General features: G+C 48.6%; 1 protein-coding gene across 2 annotated transcripts; it reads right to left on the bottom strand.

The window, feature by feature from the left end:
* Nucleotides 1-1,168: 1,168 nt before the first annotated feature.
* On the bottom strand, nucleotides 1,169-26,878 carry MECR (mitochondrial trans-2-enoyl-CoA reductase). 2 transcript variants are annotated; one of them, XM_031962405.1, is made up of 9 exons: nucleotides 26,781-26,878; nucleotides 25,610-25,741; nucleotides 20,794-20,937; nucleotides 17,748-17,850; nucleotides 16,766-16,868; nucleotides 13,152-13,225; nucleotides 3,735-3,795; nucleotides 3,535-3,607; nucleotides 1,169-1,561 (listed from the first exon to the last, which is right to left on the bottom strand). In XM_031962405.1, the coding sequence occupies exons 1-9, from the start codon at nucleotides 26,830-26,832 to the stop codon at nucleotides 1,404-1,406; spliced, it is 900 nt and encodes a 299-aa protein (XP_031818265.1). In that variant the 5' UTR covers nucleotides 26,833-26,878; the 3' UTR covers nucleotides 1,169-1,403. The 2 variants fall into 2 exon arrangements, with proteins under 2 accessions (XP_031818265.1, XP_031818266.1); XM_031962406.1 differs by lacking the exons at nucleotides 13,152-13,225; nucleotides 16,766-16,868.

Below are 26,878 nucleotides of genomic sequence, written 5' to 3'. Positions count from 1 at the left end.
TGTCATTCACTTTATATTCTTGCTATTTCTGTGGATATTTTATCTCCCCAGGATGTGGGGAGCTCGAGGGCAGTTTTTACTCATTTCTCAGTGAACTCCCTCTAGGCACTTGCCACAGTTCTGCACACATCAAGCATTCTTTCAAGTTTGTGCTGGGCAGATGCAAGCCTGGGGGCAGGGCGAGGGGTCTTTCCTGCCAGTTCTAAAACAGGGTAACTGTTTTCAATCAGGATGTTGCCTACAGAACTATGGAAGGTGTCCCTCAAAGCCTTAATGCAATAGCTAAGACTTTGTGGACCCCCCATGTATCCTCATGCTCTGAGTGCATCCTGGAGGAGATGCCCTTGGAGCTCATCATCCAGTGACGGGTGGGATGCTGACCAGCCTGTGCTACAGCTGGGGAAGGATTCTCTTCTGGTCAGTCTTGGTAACAGTTGGAATCCCTCAGGACTGGTTCTACCTATCACCTCTCCCCCAAATAAAAATACTTCTGGGCTGAACTTAGGCCCTAGAGAGGGCAGGCAAGGCTGGGGGTGAGTGGAGGAGTGGCTTTCTGATTCTACCTGAGGCAGGTAAGACTTCCTTTTGACTTGGTCTGCAATCATGCTCCTACCCTCTAAGGCTTGCAGGGGGCTTGGCCCTAGCTGACGTCAGGGTAAAAGAGGGCTCCTGAGTACCGCCACATCCTCTGAGACATAGCTCGGTGGGGCTTGCTAGCAGCCCTTCTACCTGGTTAGGTGTTTTTAAGGGATTCTAATCAGGCAGCCTCAGGAGAGAAGCTACATAATGTTAAAAAGTCTAGGGTGGTGGTAACAGACACGCTCCTCTCTGTCAAGATGGAGGCAGGGGACCCTAATTCCTAACCTTCTATTCCTACATCCTCTTCCAGAGAGGCTCCAGAGGACAGCCTCCTGAGGTCTGACCACCTCTGGCTTCTACTGCCTGGCTTGCAGGATTATGTCCCAGCCCTCAGCTGGCACATATGTCCTCCACAGGTCATGTGCCCACCTTGCCCCAAACTACAAAGCTCAGCGCTGGGTCAGAGTGTCCTCCCCTGCGGACCAATTTTTGGTACTTTTAAGACTTTCCATTCTGGGCAGTAAGTGAGACCATGTGGATGACTCCAAATGGTCAGCCCCCTGCTACCCAGTGGGAAAAGACTGCTTTCTGTTTAAGAAACTGGCAATCATACTTTATTGGTGAAGGCTGGGCTGGTGCCCAAGGCTGACAGCTTAATGGCCACTATTTCCTGATCTCAGAATCAGGCTTGTCTTGGGGAGCAGCGATGCTCCAGAGAGAGGCTCTGGTGGACATAGCACCTGGCCAAGGGCTGATACAGGAGATGTCGCATCCCTCTACCGCTGAGTCATGATACACAGTTGGTTACTCATCCTCCCGGGCCATTACATGGTGAAAATCTGCTTTGAGGAAACGAAGGGCTTCATGGAGGCTTCCAGAGCTACCTGGTAATCTTTCAGTGGGACTTCCGAGCAGGCCGGAGCCATGAGCTGCCCTCGGCGGACAAAGTCACACAGGGTGAGGATCATCTCCTTGAACTGGTCTGTAAGAGGGGAGAAGATGGAGAGAGTCTTAGGGCTCTGGAATTCAGAACCAACTGTAGGGGGAAACTGAGGCTGGAAGAAGGGAAGGGGCTGGCTCAAAATCACACTGGTATAAAATAACTGAAGCAGGATTGGAACTTAGACTTCCTCCTCTAAATCTAATGCTCCTTCAATTCCCTTCCACTCACTTTCTATGTCAAGTCTGGGGAACTTAGTATAAAATTATTATTGTTTTCAAATGAACTTCAAGGAAATTACTAATTCCTTTAACTTGTCTATCTCTTTTTTGTTTAAAAAAAAATCAAGCTTTCCACCTTAAGACAACCAATGTGCATATTTATTGTTTGACTTATTTGTTATAAGTTATTTGTTTTTTGAGTGGGGAGAAAATGGTGAAGGAGAACTTAAAAAAGAAAAAGAAGCAAAGAACATCAATGAAACACAAAAACTACCCAGAAAAAAGTGAAAGGAAATTCAAAAGGGAAGAGAGACAAGTAGGGCAGTGGGGGGCAATACTGGGTTAAATGTGACAGGCTTAGGTTTGAAACTTTGGAGTACTGTCTACTTAAAATGATGAGCTGGAAGTAATATTCACAGAATTCTTTGTTCCTTTTTTTGAATATGGAACTGTCCATGGTTTGTATGTTTGTTAAGTTCATAATAACTTTTAAAAAACATCAGCTCATTTGGTTTTAAGACATACTCATTTCCTAAGCCTCTCCACCTCCACAGTGTCTTCTCCCCAAAGGGTGCAGGAGAAATGTCCAGGAGCTTTCCTGCTTCCTATGCTCTGAGCCTTTCCCCTCCCCTCTCCAGCCTTCTCTGGCTCCAGTCAGCCTGCATTTGTGGATGTTTGCCTTCCTTCCTTGCAGGTCAGGAGAGATGTCTCTTTCCCACAAAGTCCCATCCCGCCAGATCCCCTCAAGGGGAAAAGAAAAATAAAACACAGAGGAAGGACCAATTGGAGCTCAGCTGGGCTCTTGGGGGTGGACTTGACCCTGATGTGGGTGGGGAGGCAGTCAGATGTGGGGTGGAGATTCTGAGGACATGGAGGAGGGAGAAAGGGAAGAGAATAAGCATTTATGTGGCACCTACAGCATGCCAGCCACTGGGCTAAGAGCTTTTACAAGGGTCTTATCTGATTGGGGGGGTGTGGATAGGTGCTATTATTTCCATTTTCTACATGAGGAAATTGAGGCAAACAGAGGTGAAGTCACATAGCCAGGAGGGCCTGAGATCTGAGCTCAGGATCCAGGCCCCAGGCAGACCAGAAGGGGCACCCTCACTGGGCCACACCAAGGATCCGCCACCATTCCCTGATCTCTAAGAGCCGCAGTTTTCTCACCTGGAGCCCTCCACACATCCCAGGAGAGAATGGCTGAGAGAGGGCACACAGCGCTTTGTCCCCAGGACTGGCGCCCTGAGTGGGCTATTATCGGCAGGAGGAATGATGGCAGGAACAGGTCCCAGGAAAGCACCCCTGAGAGGGCAGCATGGATTGGATGCGCTGGGGGCAGGGGCCCCAGCACAGCACACTATGCAGGGCCTTGGCTGATGCCGTGTGGGCTCAGGGAGCACGTGCAGCTCTCCTTGCGGACCCCAGGCCCCTGCAGCCATGGGCACAGGGCTTCTCTTCCTGGCACTGGGGTCTTGGGGCTGCCCTCTGGTGTCAGGAAGAGACAGGAGGGGGGTAAGTGAAGGCCAGCTGGGGACTGCTTCCCCTCAGACCTAATGCTTGGGTATAAGCTCAAGCTCACTTCCTGGGGACTTGACAACTTTCAGGGTCTGGTCTGGGGGCTTCCTGTTGGGGTTCATTCTCCCCATCAAGGACGGAAGGAGTTTTGGGGGCATGCAGTAGATGCTTAATATTGACTGAATGAAAGCAAAAGAGCCACATTTGCTGGGGGTACAGAAGGTAACCCCCAGTTGGCCTATCGTCCCCTCAGCCCCAACATGGTCATTCCCCACTCACCTGGACCTCGGTCTTTCTTCCACTGAGACATCCAGAAGCCCCGGAGCTTGATGTCCTTAAAAATGAATGAGCTCTGTGGACACAGGAAAGAGAGGCTGAAGGCTGGAAGAAGAGCAGAACATGGGAACAAAAGGTGGAAATGCCGGGTCAGCTGCCCCCAGGGGCTGCCCTCCCTCTTCCACCTCCTGGTGCCCACTCACCACCGAGGCTGTGACTGGCTGCTTGGCCATCCCTCCATAGGTTACCATGGTGCCTCCGTGCCTGCAGAAATACCAGAGATAAGGGTTGGGGGGCACAGTCCACTCTGGGGGCAGCCCTGGGGACATGGCTCCACTCCTGGCTCTGCCACCAAGGAGGGACGAGGCCTCAATTTCCTCTTCTAAAAAATGAGGTGGGAACAGATGGCCTCTAAGGCCCTCCCTGGCCCTCTCCTGTGCTCCAGCACTCTCCATTTTCAAGTCCCTTCCAGCTCTGACATTCCATGTCTGAGTCACACAATAAAGCATCTGGGTGATACCCTGCAAACAATGCTCTGGAAAGTACTTCTTCATTTCTGCCTCACAGACCGGCCCTGGTGCTGCTCAGCTCTGTCCAACTATGTGACCATATATGGGGTTTTCTTGGCAGAGATAACAGGAGTGGTTTCCCATTCCCTTCTCTAGCCCACTTGACAGATGAGGAAACCAAGGCAAACAGGATAAATTGACTTGCCCAGGATCACACAGCCAGTAAGCGTCTGAGGCCAGATTTGAATTCACGAAGAAGAGACTACTTGACTCCAGACCTCGTGCTCTATCCACTGTACCACCTAGCTGCTCCAACAGACTGGCCCAGTTTTTCTCAAAATATGTTTCAGACACAAAAACAGCTAATCCAACCACCTTTTTTTTTTTGCTGTGGCAACTGGGGTTAAGTGTCTTGTTATGCCAGTCTCTTTTGAACTGTTCTACCTCAGTTTCCCTGTACGAGTTTCCCTTGTCTCGGTCTCCCTAACTATTCCCCTTAGTTGTAACCCTCTCCCCACCCCGGTCCATTAAGACTGAGGACCATTTACTCCAAGGTTATAAATTATTAGTATAAGCAAGAAAACAAGAGAGTAGACCTCCTGACTCTTTTCTGTCCTCAAGAATTTACAATATCCCACTAAAATATTCCAAGATACCTCACTGACATCTTTATTTCTGTGTATTCAGACATCCTATCTCTGGTTTTTTAGGATTTATGGCCTCCCCTATCCTGACAGAAATTTTTGTGCCCTTTTCTCTCTTCTTTGTTTCTAAAAGGTATTTAAGGGTTTGGGATTCTCCCATTCAGCACTGGATAATTTGAGATGAGAGTCCTATCTAGTCAATTATGCTCTCCAATTAATAAAATATTAAAAACTCTTTAATCTCTCTCCTGCCTCAGTTTCTCTGGCATTACAGTCTGAGGCCAGATTTGAACTCAGGTCCTCCTGACTTCAGGGCTGGTGCTCTATCCACTGCACCACCTACCTGTCCCATCCACCAGCCTCCTCCAGCCTTCTCCAGCTGAAAATTTTCTTTCCTTTTGAAAGTTATTTTGAATTTCCTTATCTGTACACATGTCACATTTCCCAGTAGAATATAAGTTCTTTGAGGGAAGGAGGAACATTCTTTTTGTCTTACTCCATTGAGCAGCACAGTGATCACTGTATACAGTAGGCACTTTAAGTTTGCTGAATTTCACTAAATTATCAGGTGCCTACTAGTTTGTAGATACTCGTTATAACCATCCCATAATTAGTACTTGCTAACTGGTGGATTGTCACATGCACAAGAGCAGCCCAATACTCCCAGAATCAGGGATGACACTGAATTCCATCACTTAATTTCACCTAGACTCCTGTTCCCAAGTTCTTGGAATCACAGAAACCTTTGGAATCAGATGGTCCTTGGAATAGGGAGCTTAGGACACGTGGCAAAAGATGAGGGTGGTCACTGGGTGGCCACGGTCACATCTCAGGTCTAAAATTCTTTCCCCAAGATCTCTTAAAAACCACGATTGAAAAACAAAGGGCAAAGGATGATCGTATCTTTCAGAATTCAAGGAAAGCTGGAATTTTGAAGAAATGACAGTGATTTTTATCAATGCTGGGATCTCCAGCGAAGGCCTAGGGAGTTGCCTGAGATGGGCAGAGGCCACATGAGTTGATCAGGGTTATACTGCTAGTTAAATAAGTATATCATGGGGTTGCTGTACTAGGACAATGCCTTGCATTCATATCACTCTGGCCAACAATAAGTCCCAGATTGACTCAGAATGCGTATAAATAGATATTGTTTCTGTTTTAGCCAGAAACCCTGAGGGTCTCCCTCTCCTAGTGGGACACACACACACACACACACTCTCTCTCATGCAAATACATATATGTATGCAAGTTTATGTATGCACACACATGTATATACAGCTATGCCTATGTCTGTACACACAGACACAAACATACACATATTCTGAATGGGAAAAAAAGGCCTCAAACTGTGACCTGTTAAAGATCTTAGCTTAAAAGGGGCACAGTCTCCCACTGCATCCGGGGCCACCTCCAGTCATCCTGATCTATATCTGGCTACTGAACCAAGATGGCTCCAGAGGAGAATGTGGGGTAAGATGACCTTTCACAGCGCTCCCTCCCTTAAATCCAATTCACTTGCAAGTCATGCCTGATGTCACAATTCTCTTCTAGAATGAAGTCTGATAAACAACAGCTAGTTTAGTGTCAGAGATGGACTGAACCCAACTCTTCCTGATGCTTTGTGGAGGATACCATCTACTAAGCCACACTGTCTCTAAAGAAAATTATGAGCTAACAATTCTGAGTCTCTGCCTACTCTCTATCAAATTTGGCAAATACAATTAAAAGAAAAAAGAAAATAAAACTGTAGGTGCAACTGTGGTAAAACAGGCACGCTCTTTGGCAGAATCTCAAATTGGTCCAATATTTCTGGAAAGCAATACAGAATCACATGATTAATGACAAAAATCAAGTCACTTGACCCTAGATGCCCAGCAAAAAAAAAAAAAAAATCTGTTCAAGAGTACTGAGAATAGCAATTTCTCCAGAAACAAAAAGCTGGAAATAAGCCATGGGTTGCAGTGGCCAAACAAATTATTATGGTTTAATATAGCAGAATATCATTATACCATAAGAAACGACAAATGATGCAAAAAATTATAGGATGACTTATGTGACAGAACAGGAAGAAGGAACTAAAAGAACAATAAGGATTCACTGCTTTGCTATTAAAGCCAACAACAATAAATCTCTATTATGTACCGAGAAAATAAGAAAATTATACATAGTTGGTGAACAATGGATGAATAATGTATTTCAGACACATTTTGTGTAATCAATGTAATCATTGATAAACTAGGTATTGTGGTTTCATCATACATGACAACTTTTCTTGTGCTCCTGATTATACATCTAAATACAAATCTATGTGTACTTACTAACAGAACTCAAAATGTGAATTTTAAAAAAAGAACCTTGATTCTCTATAGCTAAAGACAGGAGGACTTCTAAGGCTCTATGTGTACTCCTGTTACAGGAAACATTCAACCCATGGCTGGATGACTGTCTGTCAGGGAGATTATTGAGATGACTTGAATGGGAGATAAATCAGAGAAATTCTAACATGAAGAAATCAAGTTGGGGCAAGGCAACCAGAAAGAGTTGTTTCCAGACACCCTGCTTGAGTCAGTCGGCCAGCATTTATTAAGTAGTTATTCTGTGTTCATTGTTAATTGTTTGGTCGTGTCTGACTCATCCCCATTTGGAGTTTTCCATTTCCCTCTCCAGCTCATTTAACAGATGAGGACACAGAGGGGAGCAGGGTTGAGTGACTTGCTCAGGGCTACAGCTTGTAAACCCTGGATTTGCACTCAGAAGGATGAGCCTCTCTGACTCCAGGCCTGGTGCTCTGCCTGCTGCACCATCCTGCTCTCCTTGCCAGGCGCTGTGCTGGCGAAGGAGTCAGGGCTATGAAGTGGACATGGTGCAGACTTGGCAATTGGGGAGCTCTGGGTTTGGATCCTGCCTCTATCAGCTTATTTTCTCCAAGCCCGTTTCCTTATCTGTAAAATGGAGATGACAACACCCATAATATTTTCCTCACTAGCTGCTTGTGAAGATGAAAGGAGAGCATGTTGGCAGAGTGCTCTCCAAGCTTGAAGGCAGCATACACAAGGCAGGTACCTCTTTTTGGTCTACATTTTGCAATGAGTGGTCCGCTGTCAGCAAAACCCAAGACTATGTAGAGATTCTACTGACTTCAAATATCTGGCTATTAGGCTTTTGGCCAAGGAGGGGATGCACTTCACAAAGGCTGGAAAACACAGATCTGGTAATGAAAGCCTTTATCCCCAAGAAGAGGTCATGGAGCCTGTCTGGGAGGAAGCCTGGCGTGGTGGGCAGGGCCCTTGCTCCGGCTCTTTCCTGCCTGTTTGATCCTGGACACATCACCTACCCTACCTGGGCCTAGGTTTCCTCATCTGTCAAACGAGGGAGTGATTGCAGATGAGTCACTGGCATCAGATTCAAACAAATACAGATCTCTGCTAATACATTCTATCTTAGAAGACCCCCTGAGAGAGAGAGACAGAGAAAGAGAAACAGAGAGAGGAAGGGAGGGAGAGAGACCCAAAAAGGATTGTACTATAAGTACAAAATGTTTTAAAAAAGAAAAATTTTAAAAATGTACTTGCCCGGAGTTGTATAAATCCAATCAAAAGGCCTTTCAACTGAAAAACAAGCAGGAGAAGACTGCTAATTGGTACCCACCAGGAGTTGCTGCAGTGCTGGGAGAAGACTAAGACTATGCAGAGACCAAACTAAGAAAAGAGCCATCTCTAAGCCCTATGGCTGATAGATTGACCATCTTTCTCTAAATGCATAAAGTTTAAAACAAGCAAGATGAACGAGGGATCTTACCCAAAGAGGAAAACTGGACCTCAAAGGTTTTGCTGAAATTTGGTAGGATGGGACATATGAATGGCAAATGGTTCCGAAAGCTTACACTTGATTTAAAAGGAACAAATTAGGGAAAAGCAGCAGGGAAATTGTGTACTTTAGGGTTTTCTTTCTTTTTTTAATTGAACTAATAAGCATTTATTTTTGCCTGCCTCTCCTGTACATGCTCACTCCAAAACTGTTTTGTCCCTATGTTTCCTCTGGCCATTGAGCTAAATGCCTGACACCTAATCAGCATTTAATGGTCACTTGCTGAATTGAACTGATTTGTTGGGGCTGCAGGAAAGGGCTTCTGTTTCAGGAGAAGCAGAGGGTTGGATGGTCTTAGAGCCTCCTGATCCCCTCCCGCTGTGAGATTCTATGCTTCTGTGAGCTAATAAATTGATTTAATCTGTGGCTTTGGTAAACGAATTTAAAATGAATTAAATGTTTATTATTTGGGGAAGCCTCATGCTCTTTGGACGTCCTACTACCTTTTAAAAAAAGGGCAGCATTGTATACCAAGAAGTCATACTTATGTGAGGAAATCCAGGAACAGAGAGACAAAGTAGCATGATAGAGAGAGAGCTTTAGGTGAAGATCTACACAAATAGACACAGAAGTGGTTTTATCATCAGCGTACCACAGACTACCTATCCAGAAAGAGGGAATGGATGAATAATTTGAGAAGAATTGGGAGAGCATTCTGTGCAGGTGAAGAGGGTGACCAACGACATCAAAGGCTGCAGAAAGGACTGAGAAGGTTTTGGGGATCTTCCCTTTGTTGTGTGCTGCTTTCACTTAAGGATTGGATAAAGACAAAAGATGGCCCATCTTTCCAGTGTGCACACTGTGCAAAGCTAAGGAGCTAAGTCATAGATAAGTCTGCATTTTATCCTAGGGGCATCAAGCAAATAGTGAACCTTTGGATCCAGGATTCAAAAAAATCCCCAGAAGGTGAACACTGGACTGAACTGAAAAAGATGCAGTTTAATAGAGAGGAAATTTTAAGTCCTGAATTGGAGTTCAAAAGGTCAATCACACAAGATGACCCAGTTGGGTCTAGATTAGTTTGTCTAAAAGAGATCTGGGCGTTTTAATGGCCTACAATCCCAGTGTAAATCAACAGTGTGTAGCGGGATAATGGAACCTTAACCCACAGTAAGAGGCAGAGCATCTAGCACGGGGGACATGGCTACTCCACTGGAGTGCAGAGCTGGAGCTTGGCACTCAGCCCTGGGCACATTTTAGGAAGGTCACAGATAAATGAGGGGATCCAGAGAAGGGTCTTCAGAAGTGTGAAGAGCCTCCAGGCCATGGCAGGTGATGTTAAGCAGAAGAAGCCCCGGCTGTGGAGAGGACTTAGGGGAGAACACACTTGGTTTGGACCCAAAAGGCAGAATTAGGAGTGGAAGCTACAGAGACGCATATCCGGGCAGGACAGAAATCCTCACAAGGAGAGTGCTCCACAAGTGCCAAAGGCAGTGCTGGAAGTGGGGAAGAGCACAGCTGGATCTAATGGACAGTGGGTTCTTTTTGGCTGGAGGGCCTGTAGGTCACCTCTTCTGCCCTGGTCTGTGGGTGAGAGACCGCCTACAGTCCACGGCTGAGTTGATATCAGAGCCCTTCAGCCCAACAGAGCCGGGCCCCTGCAGATGTCATCGCCGAGAAGCCGGGGTCACCTTCATACATAGGCCGATGGGGCATCAGAGGGGGACTTCAGAGCAACACTCTCCAGGCGTACAAAGCAGTTCCAAGGAGTGGAAAGGAATTATTCGCTGTTCAAAAGAACTTACCTTTCCTTTTGATACCTGGCTCCCTTGGAAAATGTTTCAATTAGTCTACCCGTGATCCATGTGCACCTCTTTTTGAACACGCAGGGCATCAAGGGGAATTCAGCTGTTTTCATCAGCTCTTAGCCAAGGTTTCAGAAGCGTTAGTCTTGTTAGTATGTCCTGATCTTTTCTTTAATTACATTTTGAGCCCTTCAAGAGAGGGATCAAAGACTCCTCTGTTTGATACTGCCTGCCTAGATCAGCCCTGGGGGGTGCTCCCCCACCCCATTCTCCAAAGGCAGAGCTAACAAATGATGATTTCTGCCAACACTAAGACTGGCACACCACCCCAAGAGGAGGTAGGTTCAACTCAGCTCAAGAAGGGCCCTGGGATGAGATGACTGGAAACGATTTTTGACTTTCAGGTTCCATATACACTGGAATACCTTGGAGGAGGGAGGGAAGCAGAGGGTGTGTAGGAAATCCAAACAACTTGTAATTACTTATCAACTATTACAATCCCATTAGTTTGTTATTTGAGCTAATCCCATGTCATTGGCTTTCATGGGAAGTAAATCTTGCAACATTAGCAATATTTTCATGCGTCATTCAGTTTCTGTGAAATCTGGAAGGATTTTAAACCTCTTAAGAGGATTATCCTTCCCAAACTTACTACCAATACAACCTTGCATTTGTTTAATGCTTTATATTTTTCAATACTCTTTTGTAAATTTCACATCAGTCAAGGTTTGGGGGTGGGAATGGTAATCATGTTTTATTAATGAAAACTCCCCCAGACAAGACAAATACCCACCTATGAGGCCTCTCCCTCTCAGCAGGTCTCAAACAGAACTTGTTCCCTTTCCTCTCAAACTTCCTACCTCCCTCTACATAGGTAGCTTCTTCTGCTGCTTTTCTGTCATCACCCTTCCAGTCACTCAGGTTTGTGGCCCTGAGTAACCAGCTTCCAGGAATTGTGGATTCCACTTCCAAGTCTGTCCCTGCGTTCTTCTCTACACTCCCACTTCCTTAGAGTACCCCTTGGGAGTATCCTACAGGCCCATCCCCTTCCAAATGGCTGCCTAAATGATATTCCTAAATCCCAGATCTTACCATGCTACTCACTCCTCAGTTCAAAAGGCTTTCTGTGGCTCCCTATTGCCTCTAGGACAATGTGCAAACTCTTCTGTTTGGCTTTTCAGGCCTCCTAGTCTGGCTCCATCCTTCCCAGGCTTCATCCCTGTACTCTCCTCTCTGGTTCAGCCAGGTTACCCACTGGGGTTCTGTAAGGCTGTCTCTTGGCTGGAACATACTCTTTCTAACCATTATTTCTTAGAACTTTTAGTGTCCTTCAGAGCTCGGCTCAGCCACACCTGCTGCCTGAGGTCTCCCCTCATTTCCTGCCCTTCCATTTCCCCCAACTAAAGTTACCTTGAGCCTACTCTGTACGTTTCTTACTTTTGCACGAACTCCTGTTTCCCCTAATGGAATGTCGGCTCTTTGAGGGCAGGGTCTGACTTTTTTTTGTCTTCATAGTTTGAGTGCTCAGCACAGTGCCTGGCAGTGCCAATTGCTGAAGAGACAGTTTGCCAGACTGACTGGTCCAAGTTGCACCACTAGTTGGTGGCAGTGGCAGAAATATTCCCTGTCTTCATTAACCTTGCCTCTTCCTCCGGGATCCAGTTTCTAGCTGGGATCAATGGTTGAGTCCTGGGGTTCACCAGGAAGAGGAAAGGGAATTATAAAAATGCTACAGATGGAAGGGGCCCTCCCGACCATCTATCCAGGGGTTCTTAACCCTGAGATCTTTGGATGGGGAAAAAAAAAAACAACTACATCTTGGATTTTACCATTCTCTAACTGAAAATTGGCCTTTCTTTCAATTATTTAAAAACACTACTCTGAGAAGGAGCATTATGGCCTCATGAGATTGCCAAATGGTCCTTAAAACATAAAAAGAGTTAAAACCCCCCAGATAGAGAAAGTTGCCAAAAGAAGTGACATGGGCTGGGTCACAGCAGGTTAAGGACAGCGATGACTCCAGCAAATGGACTCCAACAAAAGGCCAGGCCCCCGGTAGCAGCCCCGGATCTGAGGTATAATTATGGTCTTGTGCTGACAGAAGCATCTTGTACAGACAGAGCCATCCTGTACTGACCCCCGGTGACCCCACACAATGCCACTGATGTTAGCTCCCATGGCTATCAGGTATAAACAGGACGGCCATGATTGCCACTGATTTACCGACGCACACAAGTAGCACGGTTAGCACACCTTTCCCATAAGAGGGGCCACTTCTCCCTTGTTAACTGTGAGTACACTAGGAACTCTGTCTGCTTCTTCATAAAGCTTGGCCACTTGACCTGGAGATGGTCATTCCGAATGACCCTCCCCCCACTTTGGGGCTAGTTGTACCTCACCATGATCTCCCCCATCAGCAGAGCTGGAGCCTGACCTCAGGGGTCTGACCCCGAGCCTCTACAAAATGATTCTGGGTACCCTCAGTGGCAGGATGGCTGCCTCCCCACCTCCCTGTCCAGCTGGGACCTGGCCTGGCCACCCCAAGTCTACACTGGTGGTTCACTGTGGCCTTCCCTGGCTGGTGGACGTACAGACTGTGAGAACTCCTCAAAGGCAGAGCTGTGTCTCACCCACCCACGGTCCCTCCCCAGCACCTGGCCCGGCCCCACAAAGCTACACACCAAGCCCAGATGCCAGACGCCGGGGGGCCCAGCCACCCACCAGGGCCAGCCACCCGCCAGGGCCAGCCACCCGCCAGGCCCAGCCACCCACCAGGGCCAGCCACCCACCAGGCCCAGCCACTCGCCAGGCTGGTTCTTTCGGATCTGGGGTCAGCCAGGCACTTGCTCACTCACCCCAGGTGTCGCATCAGCTCAGTGGAGCTCTTCCCACCGACACAATTGAGTGCAAGTCGCGGCCGAGGAAAGGTCTGAAAACCAAGGAACCGGCATGGGGTGGTCAATGGCTACCTGGGTGGTTGGGGCTCCACTCCCACTCCTGTTCTCTCCCCTCCCCATCCCTGCAGTGAAGCTGGAGTCCCTGGGCCCAGAGGTCATCTTCCAAAGGGAAGGCCAGAGAGACAAAGGCCGTTCCCCAGCCCCAGCCATTATGCCCTTCCATACCTGGCCTGGCCCTCCCTCTGCCTGGATTTTCTGGGACTTTCTGGTGCTGAAGGTCCGTCCCCCAAGCTTCTCTGTGGCTTGCAGCACACAAGACTCTTGGGCTCTACTTCCTGATCTCCTGCAGCTCGAGGCAGCCCTGGCTCTGCCAAGGACTTTCTGTGGGACTCCAAGCAGCCACTCCCCCTTTTCCCCCCCCTCTGCTGCAAAATGAGGGAACTGGGTGACCTTGACTCTAGACTATAAGCTCACTGCTGGTGGAGGTTCCAGGAGGCCCCTGACATCTGCAGCAGGGAAGGCTCCCGGGAGGCAGGAGCTTTGGACCAATCTCAGAGGGATCCCAGTTAGAACTGTCCAAGGGGTGCAGGGGCCGGGATTCCCTTGGGGGCAGCCCTGGCATTCTCCTTGGTGATGGGTTACATGGAAGCTTCCAGGGTATTTGTGAGTAGTGCTGTGTACAGGAGGGAATCGGATTTGTTCTGTTTGGTCCCAAAGGGGGAGAATAGTAGTCTCTGAGGCGACCAAGGGGAAAGGCTTCAGAAGGATCAGAACTATCTAAGTGGAATGGACTGACCTGAAGGGTGACTGGTCCCTCGATAAGCATTCACCGGCACCCACCTTCCCATGAGCTGGGGCTGGAGGCTGGGATATGACAGAGGGCACCCTTGTGCAGGGATTAAACCGGAGGCTGAGGGTGTATTTGAGTTCTAAAGTTCTGTGACTAATAACTGATACAAGTAATTCTGTTGGGGGTGGGGGGTACAGGGCACAGAGTGCTGGGCCTATAGTCAGGAAGGCTCATCTTTGCAAGTTCAAATCCTGCTTCATTCACTTATTAGAGAATCATGTCACTCTGCCTCAGTTTCCAGATCTGTCAAATAAGCTGGAGAAAGAAATGGCAAACCAGCCAAGAAAGCCCCAAATGGGGGTCACAAAGATTTAGACATGACTGAAATGATTCAACAATAAAACTATAAAGTCTATGAAGCACTTTGCTTATACTGTCTTGTATGAACCTCTCAACCTGGGAAATTAAGTTCTGCTAGTATCATCTCCATTTTAGAAATGGGGAAACCAGGACTCAGGAAAATCAGAGTCTCTGAAGGCTGGATGGCTGCTGAGTGCCCAGGGCTGGCACACCAGGTATTTAGTAAATGCTTGTTGAATGACTGGATTCAGACCCAGAGACTCTTAAGTCCTTTGTGCCCTTCCCAAGCTGGCTTCCAGCATCACTGACTATCACTGTTCTTCCTGCATTCTGTGACCCAAGCCGACCTTGTTCCTCATCTGTGACCTTCCAACTCCTACCTCTAAGCCTTTGCACTGATTGTGTCCCATGCTTGGAACACATCCCCTCCTCGGCCCACTTCTCTTTCTTCAAAGGGCAGCTTCTCATACCTCATTCCCCGTTCCGGTACCACTTTGATCCAGCTAAGCCAGTGGCTGATTTGTTTTTCACACATCTCCCACTTGCTGCAGATAGCAGAGGCTATCCCCCAAACCAGTAATCCTCCCTCTTAGCTTCCCTGAATTTGTTCAAGACTTGACTCAAATCCTACCTTCTGCAGGAGGCCTGATTCTCCCAGGGCCTTGTTAGGGCCTCCCATTTGAGATTACCTTCTATCTGCTCTGTAAATATATAGCCTCTATGTATTACACATATTACATGTTCTCTCCCCATTAGACTGTGAGCTTCTTGGACATACACACACACATATATGTATATACTTAATGTTTTTTTTCCATCATACTATCAACTTTTTGTGGGCAAGTATTTCATCACATAGTCCTGGCACCCAGAATAGTGATGGGTCTAGAGAAGGATTCACAATATTGTTTTAAAAATATTTTGATGTCTATATTTCAAAAGAATTGGTTTCTTCTGTAATCTCATGTATTTTGGTTTCCGCTGAAAAACATGATTCTGAGAAGGGGTTCCACAGGCTTCAATTAGCCTATCCACGGAATCCAGGACACAGAAAAGGAGAACTTTTGGACTAGAGATGTTCTCTCTGAAAGAATCCAAGGATTTAAAATAAAGGATCAGAATTAGATCAATGTTTTGAACCCAGTAGGCAACAGGGAAATGCCAAATGACTGGAGAAAGGGGAGCTGTGGTAAGGGTTCCCTAGCAAGGGTCCTGTTGTCTACAGCGGGCCTGGCTCTTGAGTGTTGGAAGACAGCAGGCTCCACATCTCAAAAGACCCATGAATGACTTTACTGAACTGGGCTGCTCCCTGTACTGATGCAGCTCACATACCACCCCTCCATCTATGTGTTAGGAGTTTAGGGAATTTCTGTGGCCTAAAGATGTCATTAGCTCAAGGGTCCTCAAACTACAGCCCATGGGCCAGATGCGGCAGCTGAGGATGTTTATCTCCCTCACCCAGGGCTATGAAGCTTCTTTATTTAAAGGCCCACAAAACAAAGTTTTTGTTTTTATTATAGTCCGGCCCTCCCACAGTCTGAGGGACAGAGAACTGGCCCCCTATTTAAAAAGTTTGAGGACCCCTGCATTAGCTGCTGATAATGAGCCCGTGGGTCCTGGGAACCTTTAGTGAGGCTGGTTTGTGGAAGACATTCTATTCCCAATGAGAAAATCCTTAAAGGAGATAATGGGCGTCAACGTTTCGAAGACTCTAAGTGCTCCAGAAGCTAGAGGTTTCTTGTCCTTCACGGCTTTTATGAATCCAGGGCAGGTGCCTGGATAGGGTGAGAGCTGGGAATCAGACCTGAGAGGCTGCCAGGGAATCGGAGGCCACGGGTGCTAGCGGATGGGGTTCTGTGGCTAGCCACACTGTGCCGTACAGATGGGGAAACGAGTTGGGAGGATCAGAGACTGGCCTGGACCCTGAGCCAGGCTCGAGTCTCACCCTCTGTTCCCTCTTCAGGAGCTGGTTCTCTGTTGGGAACAGTTCCTTTGTTCTGTTTTTTTCTCAGAGCCTAAGGCCTTCTGCCCCTAGGGGTGTGTGTGCCCCTAGGCTCTGTCACCTGAAGAATGGAGTCTCTCTCCAGGGAAGAAGAGAGGTTTCCTTGGGAAGAGCACAGAGGAAATTCTCCATATTTGGGACTGGCTGCTTTCAGGAATCACAGACTTCAAGGCATCAAAGAGTAGCAGTAAGGGACATTAGAGGTCCTTTAGGGAACCCTCCTTCTCCTGCCCCCATTTTACTGATTGAGAAACTAAGGCCCAGGGATGTTAAATAAAGACCCGGGCTCTAAGGAGAGCCTGGGGGAGCTGAGGCCTGGGGAGGTTAGCCCTGGCTGCCCACAGCCCCCAGACAGCAGGCTTCCCTCTCTCCCACCCCTGCTGGTTCTCTGGCCTCCTCCTTTTGGTCTGTCCTGCGTACCTGGAAGAAGTCCTTGATCTCTGGCCTTCTCAGGGCCTCCTCTGTGAAGACATGTTCAGCCCCCAGAGCCTTCAGTCTGTCCACCAGCTGCCGCAGGTCTGGCCTAGGCCCCAAACACAAGCCCTGAGTCCTGTTCTTCTCATGAAGGCTCCCCAGGAGGCCGGCGCCCGCTTGCCTACTTCCCAGCAGCTGGACCTTGGCCCAGGAGCGGCCCCACTCCTTGAGACCAGCCGGCTCTCGGCTCACTTTACAAAGGACAGGACTCCATGCTACCCCCTTTCTCGGGCTGATTCTGCCCCCTGCCTTCGTTCCTCGGATCTCCACTGCCCATCCTCTCTCACTGCCCAGGGTGGGTGCCCAGGATTACAGCAGGAGACAGCTGAGGGTGCTTGGGCAATCGGAACCCTTGGAGGACCAGGGTCAGGATCAGAAGCAGTGCTATGGCTCTGGCGCGGATCCCCCTTTCCCCCCGAGGGGCTGGACCACCCTGACATGCAAGGTTTGGCAAATTCATTTTGCTCAAAGAACAAAACATTTCACATTCCCAGATAGCAGATGCTGTTCTGAAAATAGGGCCTTGGTTCCTTCCTACGGGATGGGAGTAACAAGTAAGAGTGGGTGTCCCCAAAGGGAGCTTTCCCCCTAATTCCTGATGTTTTATACATGCACTCAAACCTGCCTAAAAGCCCCCTCCCCTTAAGGCGGATTACCTGATCGCCAGCATGGGAGAAATCAGGTCCACTGCTTCCCTGAGGTTTCTGTGATCTAGTGTCAGAGCTGGGAATGGCCTTTCAAAGCTCCCTCTATGGTTCTTAGGAACCTTCTGAAAGTTGGTTTGCGCTCAGCTTTCTGGCTTTGTTCTGTAATCCAACCTCCTGCTAGTTGCCTTGCCTGTCCTTTAGACCCTCGAGGTTAGCCTGAAAAACCCTGTGGGAGACTGTGACAAGGCAAATAAGCCCTAGGCCAGCTCCCGCTCCCTCACCTGTCTCGGACCACGTTGACGGTTCTCAGGCCCAAAGCTGCAGCGATCTGAATGACGGCTTGCCCCACTCCACTGTTGGCTGCATTCTGGATGATGGAGTCTCCTAGAGAGGCGGAAAGAGAAACCAAATCAAGAGGTCCTGTCTTCCCTGCCCAGGACCTCCCAGGGCTAGTGTCATTGTCATCCAAGCCTTGCCTAGCGTTTATTTAAAAAATAGTGCCGTCAACATTGTGTGATGATCAATTATGGCAGACTTCTCTTCTCAGCAATACAGTGATCCAAGACAATTCCGATAGACTTGGAATGGAAAATGCCATCCGCATCCAGAGGGAGATCTATGCAGACTGAATGTGGATCGAAGCACAGTACTTTTACTTTTTTAATATTTGGTTTTTTTTCTCTGTGGTTTTCCCCTTTTGTTCTAATTCTTCTTTCACAACATGACTAATGTGGAAATAAGTTTAACATGACTGTGTATATATATATATATATATATAACCTATATTATATTGCTTGCTGTCCTGGGGAAGGAGAAGAGAAAGGTGAGGAGACAAATTTGGAACACGAAGTCTTACAAAAATGGATGTTGAAAACTAACTTTACATGTATTTGGGAAAAAATACTATTAAGCGAAAAAAAATTGCTTTCAATCAAAAATTATTAAGGATCTACTATGTACCAGGAACTATGCTAGGCCTTGAGGATGCAAAGAATATAAGGATTCGTTATTTACAATGAGCTTACACTTCATAGCGATTTCTCCCTATTAGGATCACTTTGGGGCCTGATCCTAGGGACAGAGTCCCAAGGTCCCACTCTTAGGCTATCTGTTGAGTATGCAAAGATCCTCTGCCCTAAGTACTATATAAGCAAGAATGGGGCAGTCACCCCCAAGCTACTTTGGTTAGGGAGAAGGTCAGACAGAGCGAGCTTGGGATACTAGAAAGGATTCAGCCCTGGAGGAGCCAGGTTCTATCCAGAGGAAGTGACAAAGAGGAGTGTATTTTTCCCCAAGAGATACAATTCCTGCCTCGTGTGTTCAGGATACTTAGTCTCTGCTGAGAATAGCTAGAGAACCTTTGGCATTCCGAGGATATACTACACAGCTAAAACAGGACCCCCATCCTCATGATCATATAGAATCAGAGATTAGAACAGCTTCCCGCCCTCTGTCATTTAACTAGAGGTTCACTGCCCCCAGTGTATGATCATAAGGATGGAGGTCCTGTTTTAGGTCTAATTCACTGCATGACTTGGGCAAGTCATTTGACCTTTAAAAGGCCTATCTTTCATCCTCTAAAATGAGAGGCTTGGATTTCATGGCCACTAAGTTCCCTTCCAGTCCTGGTATTCCAAAGCCTCTTCCAGTCCTACAGCTGAATCTCCTAAGAATGCAGCCACCTCCCACATGATAAGATTATTCGTCTGATAGTCTATGTTCTAAGGCCCTCCTAGCTCTGACTTTCTGTTCTGGGAGCTCTCTAATTTGGAAATTCTAAGGTTCAAGGTTGATTTCTGCTCTACTATTCTATGAGTAAGGGAAATTTGTAGTCTAAATCACTATGGAGTCAAAAATGGTGGGAAAGGCTCAGACGGTAAATGTGTTTTGCTAATTTAAGGAATGAAGAGGAAAGCTGATCTCTAGGTATAATTACAAAAATTTGAAAGTAAAAACAGAATTTTTTTTCCTCCATCTCAGGCAAACTATGCCTACTAGATCATAGGCCCCTCCTCCCCTTTATGTCACTATCAGACAGAGTATTTGGGTCTCATAGCTCCTGGAAACCAGGAAACCACTGGTTTTAGGAACATAAGATTTCCAAGTTAAACACAGTCACAGCATACATACCAGTCATCTTCAGACTTAAGTCACTGTCAGACCCTGAGAACCAATGTTTTTAAGGCTGTGACTCTTGCCCCCCCCATCTTCCCAAGCAAAACCAAGCCCAAAAAACAACACTAAGAATAAATATTCAGACAGCTGCAGATCGTCAGGCATCTTTGTCTGATAGTCAAGAAAGAAATGATCCCAGGTGAAACCTGGACAAGAACTCACAACTGTGCCCCATGTGGAACCCTGCTTAGGCCTCTAAGTTTTATTTCTCTCTTAGGCAAATCAACCAATGAGTCATTTGGCATCTATTAAGCATCTAACTTTGAGCCAAAGTCTTTGCAAGGCACTGTGGATACAGAAGCAGACATGAAACAGTCCTTGCTTTATTTCTGATATGCAGACATAGAGTTTACAGAGTTTACAATCTATTAGGGGAAACATAAAAGATTAAAACCAGACAGATATGTGTAGATATACATCTATGTATGTAAATATGTAGACATATAAATAGTTATCTACAAGATCTATACATTTTTATAAAATAAATACAGGGTGATTGTGGTGGGGTCACACTAGCAGCTGGGAAGGAGGGGGAGGGATATTAAGTCTCATGGACAAGGTGGCCCTTGAGCTAAGCCAAAGCTAACCCCTTAAGTTGAGGGGGAGGTGAGAAGGGAGTGGATTCTAGCATAGGGGGAGGGGAGAGGAAGAGGCAGACTGGGAAGAAGCATGGGAATGAACAAAGAGCATCTGGTGGGTGGGAAACAGCAGGCTGGTGTGCAGCAGCGCAGGAAGGGGGAGTCATGTACAACAGGGATGGAGAAGCAGTTGGAGCAAGGAGATAAGGGCTTTAACTGTTATACAGGGGAATTTCTATTTAACTAGAGGTGAGAGGGAACAGCTAGAATGTCCTTAAGTAGAAAGTGACACAGTCAGAACTGTGGAGAGGATGACTTGGAGAGGGCATCAGCTGAGGGATGGATACCTAGCAGGTAAGTGGTAGCTGTATCAGGAGAGACCCTGGGAAGGAGGGGAGGGATGTGCAGATGGACTGAGGGGGGAGGAGCCCAGGAAGCTCCTGCTCTCCTCTGGTGAATTCTACCAGTTGACCCAAAATTAGCCTCTCTGATAACCTCCCCACAAGAAGCTCAGGGCCCCGATCAGCACTATGGAGAGCTCCTGGAGCCCAAGCCTGGACCCCCAGGTACCCACCTGGGCGCAGCTGCTCAAAGTCACACAGCATCCTGTAGGCGGTGCAGGGGTTGACACCCAGGGTGGCCGCACAAAGCAGGGGAATGTCACTTGGGACGCTGACCAGGGACTCTTCACTGATTACAGCCTCAGTCCGCCAGGTTCCTGGGCCAGAAAAGGACACTGCTTAGACACCAAACAAGGTGGCTTGCTCCCAAAGGCCCGAAACAAGGCCCAAAGCTCAGGCCCTGCCCCCTCCAGACCCATCATCTCTCCAGATTCTTACTGCTCAACAAAAGTCTCAAAACCCGATGTTCTAAAACATCTGGAAATAATGACAAATTTGGGGTTACTCAAGGTGCACACAATAAGACCATGTGTAGAAGCGCCTCCTCATGTTTTGTGCTAGGGGCCAGAATAAGAGAGGAAGTGATCATGGTCTCCAAAACAAACTGTGCTTAATATACAAGTGGTGCCTAATTAGTGCTTGTTGACTTAAATGCTCAACCATTCAAAGCCACAGAACACAAAGAAGAGAGGTCTTCGGAGTCAAGAAGATGGGAGCGGTTCAAGGCCTGTCTCTGAGACAAACAGGTGTGACCCTGGGCCAGCCATTTAACTTTTTACTTTCAGTTTCCTCCACTTCCCAGGGTTGTTTTGAGGATCCAATGAGACAAAAGCCTCCTGTGAATGTGGGTTTTGGGCAGTTCTCTAGGCTGAGAGCCGACCTGCACTGCTAGAGTTCTGAGGTGTGCTGAGTCTGCTGGCCACCACCCTGGGCTGAGCCCCATGATCTGGCCAAGAGCACGAGCTAGTTTGTGCTTGAGGGAATTCAGTTTCACCCTTCGTGCCACGCTCGGTGCATAGTGGTGCTTAATACACGTTCAGGGATTGACAGAATGTGTGGACTCCAAGCACAGTGCCCTATCCAGCTCCCCTTCTTAGTTAGGGAGCAGCTGCTAGTCTTTCACATAAGCCCCAGTCCCCAAGTCCTCTCCAGGATGCTATGAGTGCTCGTTCCCCATTGTCTCGTATTGCTTTCAGAAAACACAGACTTAGGCACATACACATAATCTTCCCCTTCAGAACATAAGCCCCTGAAGGCAGGGACGACCTAATTTTTGTCTTTTCTGTCTCCAGTGCTTAGTATGGAGTAATCTGGCCCACAGCATATGGTAAGCACTTGTTGAAAGCCTCTCTGGGACCACCATTTTAGGTCCTTTGCTGCTTCCTCTGCCTGACTTCACTCCCTACTTTGGGCTGTCTCCTCCACTGCTCCAATAACCAGCCTTCTCCCTTAACCCCTTCCTCAGTTCCATTAAAGAACCAGGAACATACAAAATCAACGCTGCCATTGTTCCCGGACGGGGCATGGCAACTCCCTGACGGCCCCACTCACCATCCTTGTGGGTTTTCTCCAAATATCCCACAGCCAAGATTCTCTTCTATGAACCCTCTCCCCAGTTAGAAGGCAATCTCCTATTAGAGGAGGGCTTTGCTTTTGTTCTCTGCACCCAAGCCCTCGGGAGGACACCTGGACACCTTCTGCTGTTGTTCGGAAGTGTTAGAATTGCCTGGTTCTCTATGCCCCTGTTTTGGGTTTTTTCTACAGAGAACCTGGACCGGTCTCCAGACCACTTTACAGATGAGAAGACTGAGGCAAACAGGGTGAAGTGGCTTGCTCAGAGCCCCACAGTTGGTCTGAGGCCGGACTGGGAGTCAGGAAGGGGTCTCCCTGAGTGCAGGCCTGGCTCCCCTGCTGCGCCAGCCAGCGGTCCCTCCCCAGGGCTTACTAGGGGCTAAGAGATGACTCGGTGGATGAGCTGAGTGCCAGTTGGGCCTCGGTCACTTCTAGCCCTGTGACCCTGAGCCAGTCTGTGTGCTTCAGATTCCTCCTCCATTAAAGCAGCCGGAGAAGGAAAAGCGCTCCAGCCTCTGGGCCAAGAAAACTCCAGATGGGGTCACGGAGAGCTGGACACGACTCAACAATGACAGCCCCCACAAGCTCTTGAGAAATGGCTTTTCATTTGTTAGTTGGCCAAACTTTCCTCCCTGGAAGTTCCCTATGCTTATGAAATCACAAAAATCCCCCAAAGTAAAAAACAAAACCTGCCGCCCTCCCAAAGTGAGATCAGATGTGGAGGCTGTTTCTTCCAGCCCAGGGAAGGGCCAGCTGGCAGAGCCGGCTGTAGCTCGAGGCGGGAGGGCACAGGCGCTGTGGATAGGCAGTCTGGAGGTCCCTGGGAGGCAGTGGGGGTGGGGACGCCTTAACCTCCCAGGGCTGCCTGTCTCTGGGCCTCTAACTCCAGCCCGGGGCAGGCCACAGAAGTGTGGCGGCCCCTGCCACTCCACCAGGGGCTGCAAGAGACGAGTGGATGACGTCTTGGCTCCATCCCACCTGCAGGCCCAGGATGAAACCACAGGCCCTCACTGACCGGGCAGGGAGCTGGGTGTGACTCTGGGCCTTGTCCCAGCCTGTTCTGAGAACAGAGCTGGCCCTGCCCTTGCTCCCTCCCTCCTCCCCCTTGCACTTTCAGGCCTCAAATTCCCCAGCAGTGCAGCTGTCCCTGGCGCCTGTGGGTGGGGTGCCCAGGGCCTACTTCCTCAGGTGGCTGATGGGGAGGGGGACCTGCCCCAGCCCCAGAAGCCCTCATCCAGCTGTGAGGTGAGTGAGCCCCAGGGTCCTGCCAATGGGCTGCAGACTCTGGAGCCTCCCTGCACCTCCAGGAGCAAAAGCTTGGCCTTCAGAGCCTTACACAACCTGACCCCCTCCTCCCTTTCCAATCTCCTTACATCCCCAACTCTGTGATTCAGGGACACGGGCCCCTCACCACCATGGGCTCCAGGCCTGGAACATTCTCCTTCCTCTTGGACTACCTACTGACTGACCTTCCTGGAAGTTTCCACGAAAATCCCACTTTCTACAGGGAGCTCTCCCTAATCCCTCTCAACTCCAGTGCCTTCCCTTCCTTAATTACTTCCTAGACAGATCCCAGTCTGCCTCAGTTTTCCCACCTATAAAATGAAATGGAGAGGAAAATGGCAAACCACTCCAGTATCTTTGCCAAGAAAGCCCCAAAGGTAACAACTGTTTCTATCTGGACCTTTCCAAAAAGATAAATAGGAGATAACACCAATAATAATTAAAGCTATAGGGGGAGAGAGGGACTAAAAAAAAAAAAAAAGCCAAGGAAGAGGATTTGAGAAGAGAGTGCTGTCTCTGTGACAAGTCCTCCAAGACTCTGGATGCCACAGTTTCCTCTCCAGCCTCCAGGATTCCTGGGTCAGGCCCTCACTGCTCCTACAGTGAGGGAGAGAGCCTTGGAGGAGGTCCCAATGATTTTGCTCACTGGAAGAGATGGAGATCCAGAGACGAGCAGCTGGGTGCAGAGGATTCAGAGAAAATGGGCGGGCTGTGGTCTCTTACCACAGATTTGGAAAGACGTCTCCTAAGTTCTGACTTCCTCATTGATCATTTTTTGTTAATCCCCATCAATTTCCCTTCAGTGATAGGAAGTCTCTTTCGAAATCTCTTTCGAAAAGTCTTTCTCATGTGCATGGAGGCAGGGAGGGCTGGGAGGGAAGTCTGAGAAACAGAGTCCATCCCATTCAGCGGAGATCTGGGAGTGGGCAGTGAGTGCCTCTGGGTGGAGGGCACCCCAAAGAAACGGAGCGGGGTGTGGGGGGGACTGACAGCTAAGACACATGGGAAATAATCAGGCCAAGCAAATGACTGCTCATCCTGACCCTTACTAGGTAGGGGAGGTGGAGGAAGTCCTGAGCTCCTTCTCAGTCTCGGTTTCCTCCTTTGGCTTATTAAACCCACCACTTGTTTGTATGTAGTTGTTTGCATGTTGTCTCCTGTGAGCCCCTTGGCCCTGGAGGGGGGGGAGGACAGGGGGACTGTCTATTGACTTCGGATCCTCCATGCTTGGCACAGTGCCTGGCACATAGTAGGTGCTTCATAAATTTGTGGGCACTGATTCTTCTGGCTCAGTGTCTAAGATCCAGTGGTCAGCCTCCTCCCGCAGGCCCAGATCGCGCCTGGGCTCTGCGTCCCCTCCAGCCTCCAGGATGGGGCCTTGTGCACAGGACCCCAGCTATGCCAGCCAGCACAGGGATTCTTAAAGCCTTTCCTCTTCCATGGGCAACCTTGGGCAGGTCCGCTGAACCTTATGGGCTCCTGCTCTGAATCATCTTTTTAAATGCACAGTATAAAAAGGAAATATAGTTCATGGCAATATTGTCAAGAAGAAATAAATCCAACAAGTTTGTGGCTCCCAGATTAAGACGTTCTGCTCTAGTATGTCTGTGAGCCTGTGAATGAAGGAGTTCCTTGTAAAAATGGGAATTGAAGCCTGTCCAAGTGTGGCCTTCCTTTGTGACTCTTACCTGTCCTTTGCCTAAATTTATCCAAAAGAGCACACCCTGGCATTCTCTGAACACAATGTGGACATCAGTTAGCCCTAACTCTTGCCCCATGGAAGGGACATCCCTCTTTTCCCCCCTGATTTTCCTCAAGGACGTCCTCCTGCATCATTCCCCACTTATCATGCCCTCTGACCTGCCCCCTGCGCCTCTCTGCCACTCCCTTGGGTGACCCTCAGCTTTACTTCTTTAGAGGTCATAGGGACCCCGGACCCCTACATCATTCCCCAGAAGAATATTTGGGTATGAGAGAAGGCCTTTGTTTCAGGAAGAAGCCTGGGCTCATTATAGGAACATCAGAATTTCCCAGAGCAGCAGGTACAAGGCAAATATTTGTTGAAGGAAGCTAATGAGATCTGGCTCCAGGAAGGCTGCTGCCCCATGCAGGGAAAGGCCTGGAGGAACTCACCAAGGCCTGCGTCAGCCGGGATTGCCCAGTCCCCGGGCTTCAGTCCGGTCACAGCGCTGCCCACTTCCAACACCTGGCCGACCCCTTCGTTCCCTCCGACCGCGGGCAGTTCGGGAAGAATGGCATACGTCCCTGGGGGCAGAAAAATGCAAATGTCACCAGAGATCTCAGGGGAAAGGGATGGGGGCACAACAGAGGGCCAGCTAAGGTGAGCCCCTTAGGCCCAGGGAGGCTGGGACCAGCACACAGGAAGTTTTGGGGAGGCTCCAGGGTGAGCACCCCTCCCCTGGGTTACAGCGCTTTCCCCTCTCTTCAGAGGCTCGATGTGCCAGCTCAGTGATCCCAAAGGGTAGGAGGTACCCTTCTGAGTGACAGCAAGTCAAGCTGTGCTCTTAATACCAACAGGGACAATGAATGATGACAAAAAGCTACTAGAAATTCAATGATACCTTTTGGAGTTAACATCTGGCTCCAGACACATTCTAGTTATGTGACCCTGCCTCAGTTTCCTCAGCTGTAAAATGGGAATAACAGCACCCACCCCTACCAGGGTTGCTGTGAGGATCAAATGACACCATGTTTGTAAATCTAGTAGCCATTATAAGAACACTTCCTTCCCTTTTGAGGGGAACTTGTATTTTGTTAATCACATCATTTGCATACAGTTGAAAAACAGTCCCATATATGTGGGACCATTACTTGTTGAGTCCATAGGTGCGACTGCTTATTGGTGATTCTGAGTTGAGAAGGCTGGTTTCAACCTTGGCTAAATAAAGAGAGAATTCTTGGTTTCCCGGCAGATTTTCAGACCCTTTGATTAACTCGACTTCTCATGAGTCCATGGCTCCCAGGCTGGGGACCATGTGTGACACAACTGCCTTAAGAAACCCCACAGCCACGGCTGTCTCCCCAGCCCGACACTCAGGGCCCAATTCCACAGCTGACTGACCGGCTCCATCTCCAACCTGGGCAGTCCCTCTACCACCCACTGCTCCTGGGGCCACCCTAGAGATGCCTGACTTAGTGTGGGCCCTGATTGGCTTTAGGCCTGAGCTCAAACAGTCTGAGCTGTAGCGCAGACACAGGAATACTCCTCCCACCCCAGCGGAGGAAAGGAAATGAACTGGCATGCAGGCAAGATGCCGGTGAATAAAGCAAAGACCAAGGTTACCTTGGATCATGTTTATGTCGGCTGGATTGATAGGGGCCGCCAGCATCTTCATCCGGACGTCGGACTTGCCCAGAGGCCTTAGCTCCTGGTTCTTCAGT

This window comes from Sarcophilus harrisii, chromosome 3, assembly GCF_902635505.1.
Source record: "Sarcophilus harrisii chromosome 3, mSarHar1.11, whole genome shotgun sequence".
Lineage (NCBI taxonomy): Eukaryota > Metazoa > Chordata > Mammalia > Dasyuromorphia > Dasyuridae > Sarcophilus > Sarcophilus harrisii.
The sequence above is the reverse complement of the archived record's forward strand: the minus strand, read 5'-3'. Positions and strand labels throughout refer to the sequence as shown.

What these genes read in the sequence shown, in the direction of transcription:
- MECR (XM_031962405.1), bottom strand. Translation starts at nt 26,832, where the DNA reads ATGAAGATGCTGGCGGCCCCTATCAATCCAGCCGACATAAACATGATC. An exon ending in CCCGGCTGACGCAGGCCTTG is followed by an intron (nt 20,938 to 25,609) that starts GTGAGTTCCTCC and finishes TTTCTGGCCCAG; the next exon opens with GAACCTGGCGGACTGAGGCT. An exon ending in GTCAACGTGGTCCGAGACAG is followed by an intron (nt 16,869 to 17,747) that starts GTGAGGGAGCGG and finishes TTTGGGGCCTAG; the next exon opens with GCCAGACCTGCGGCAGCTGG.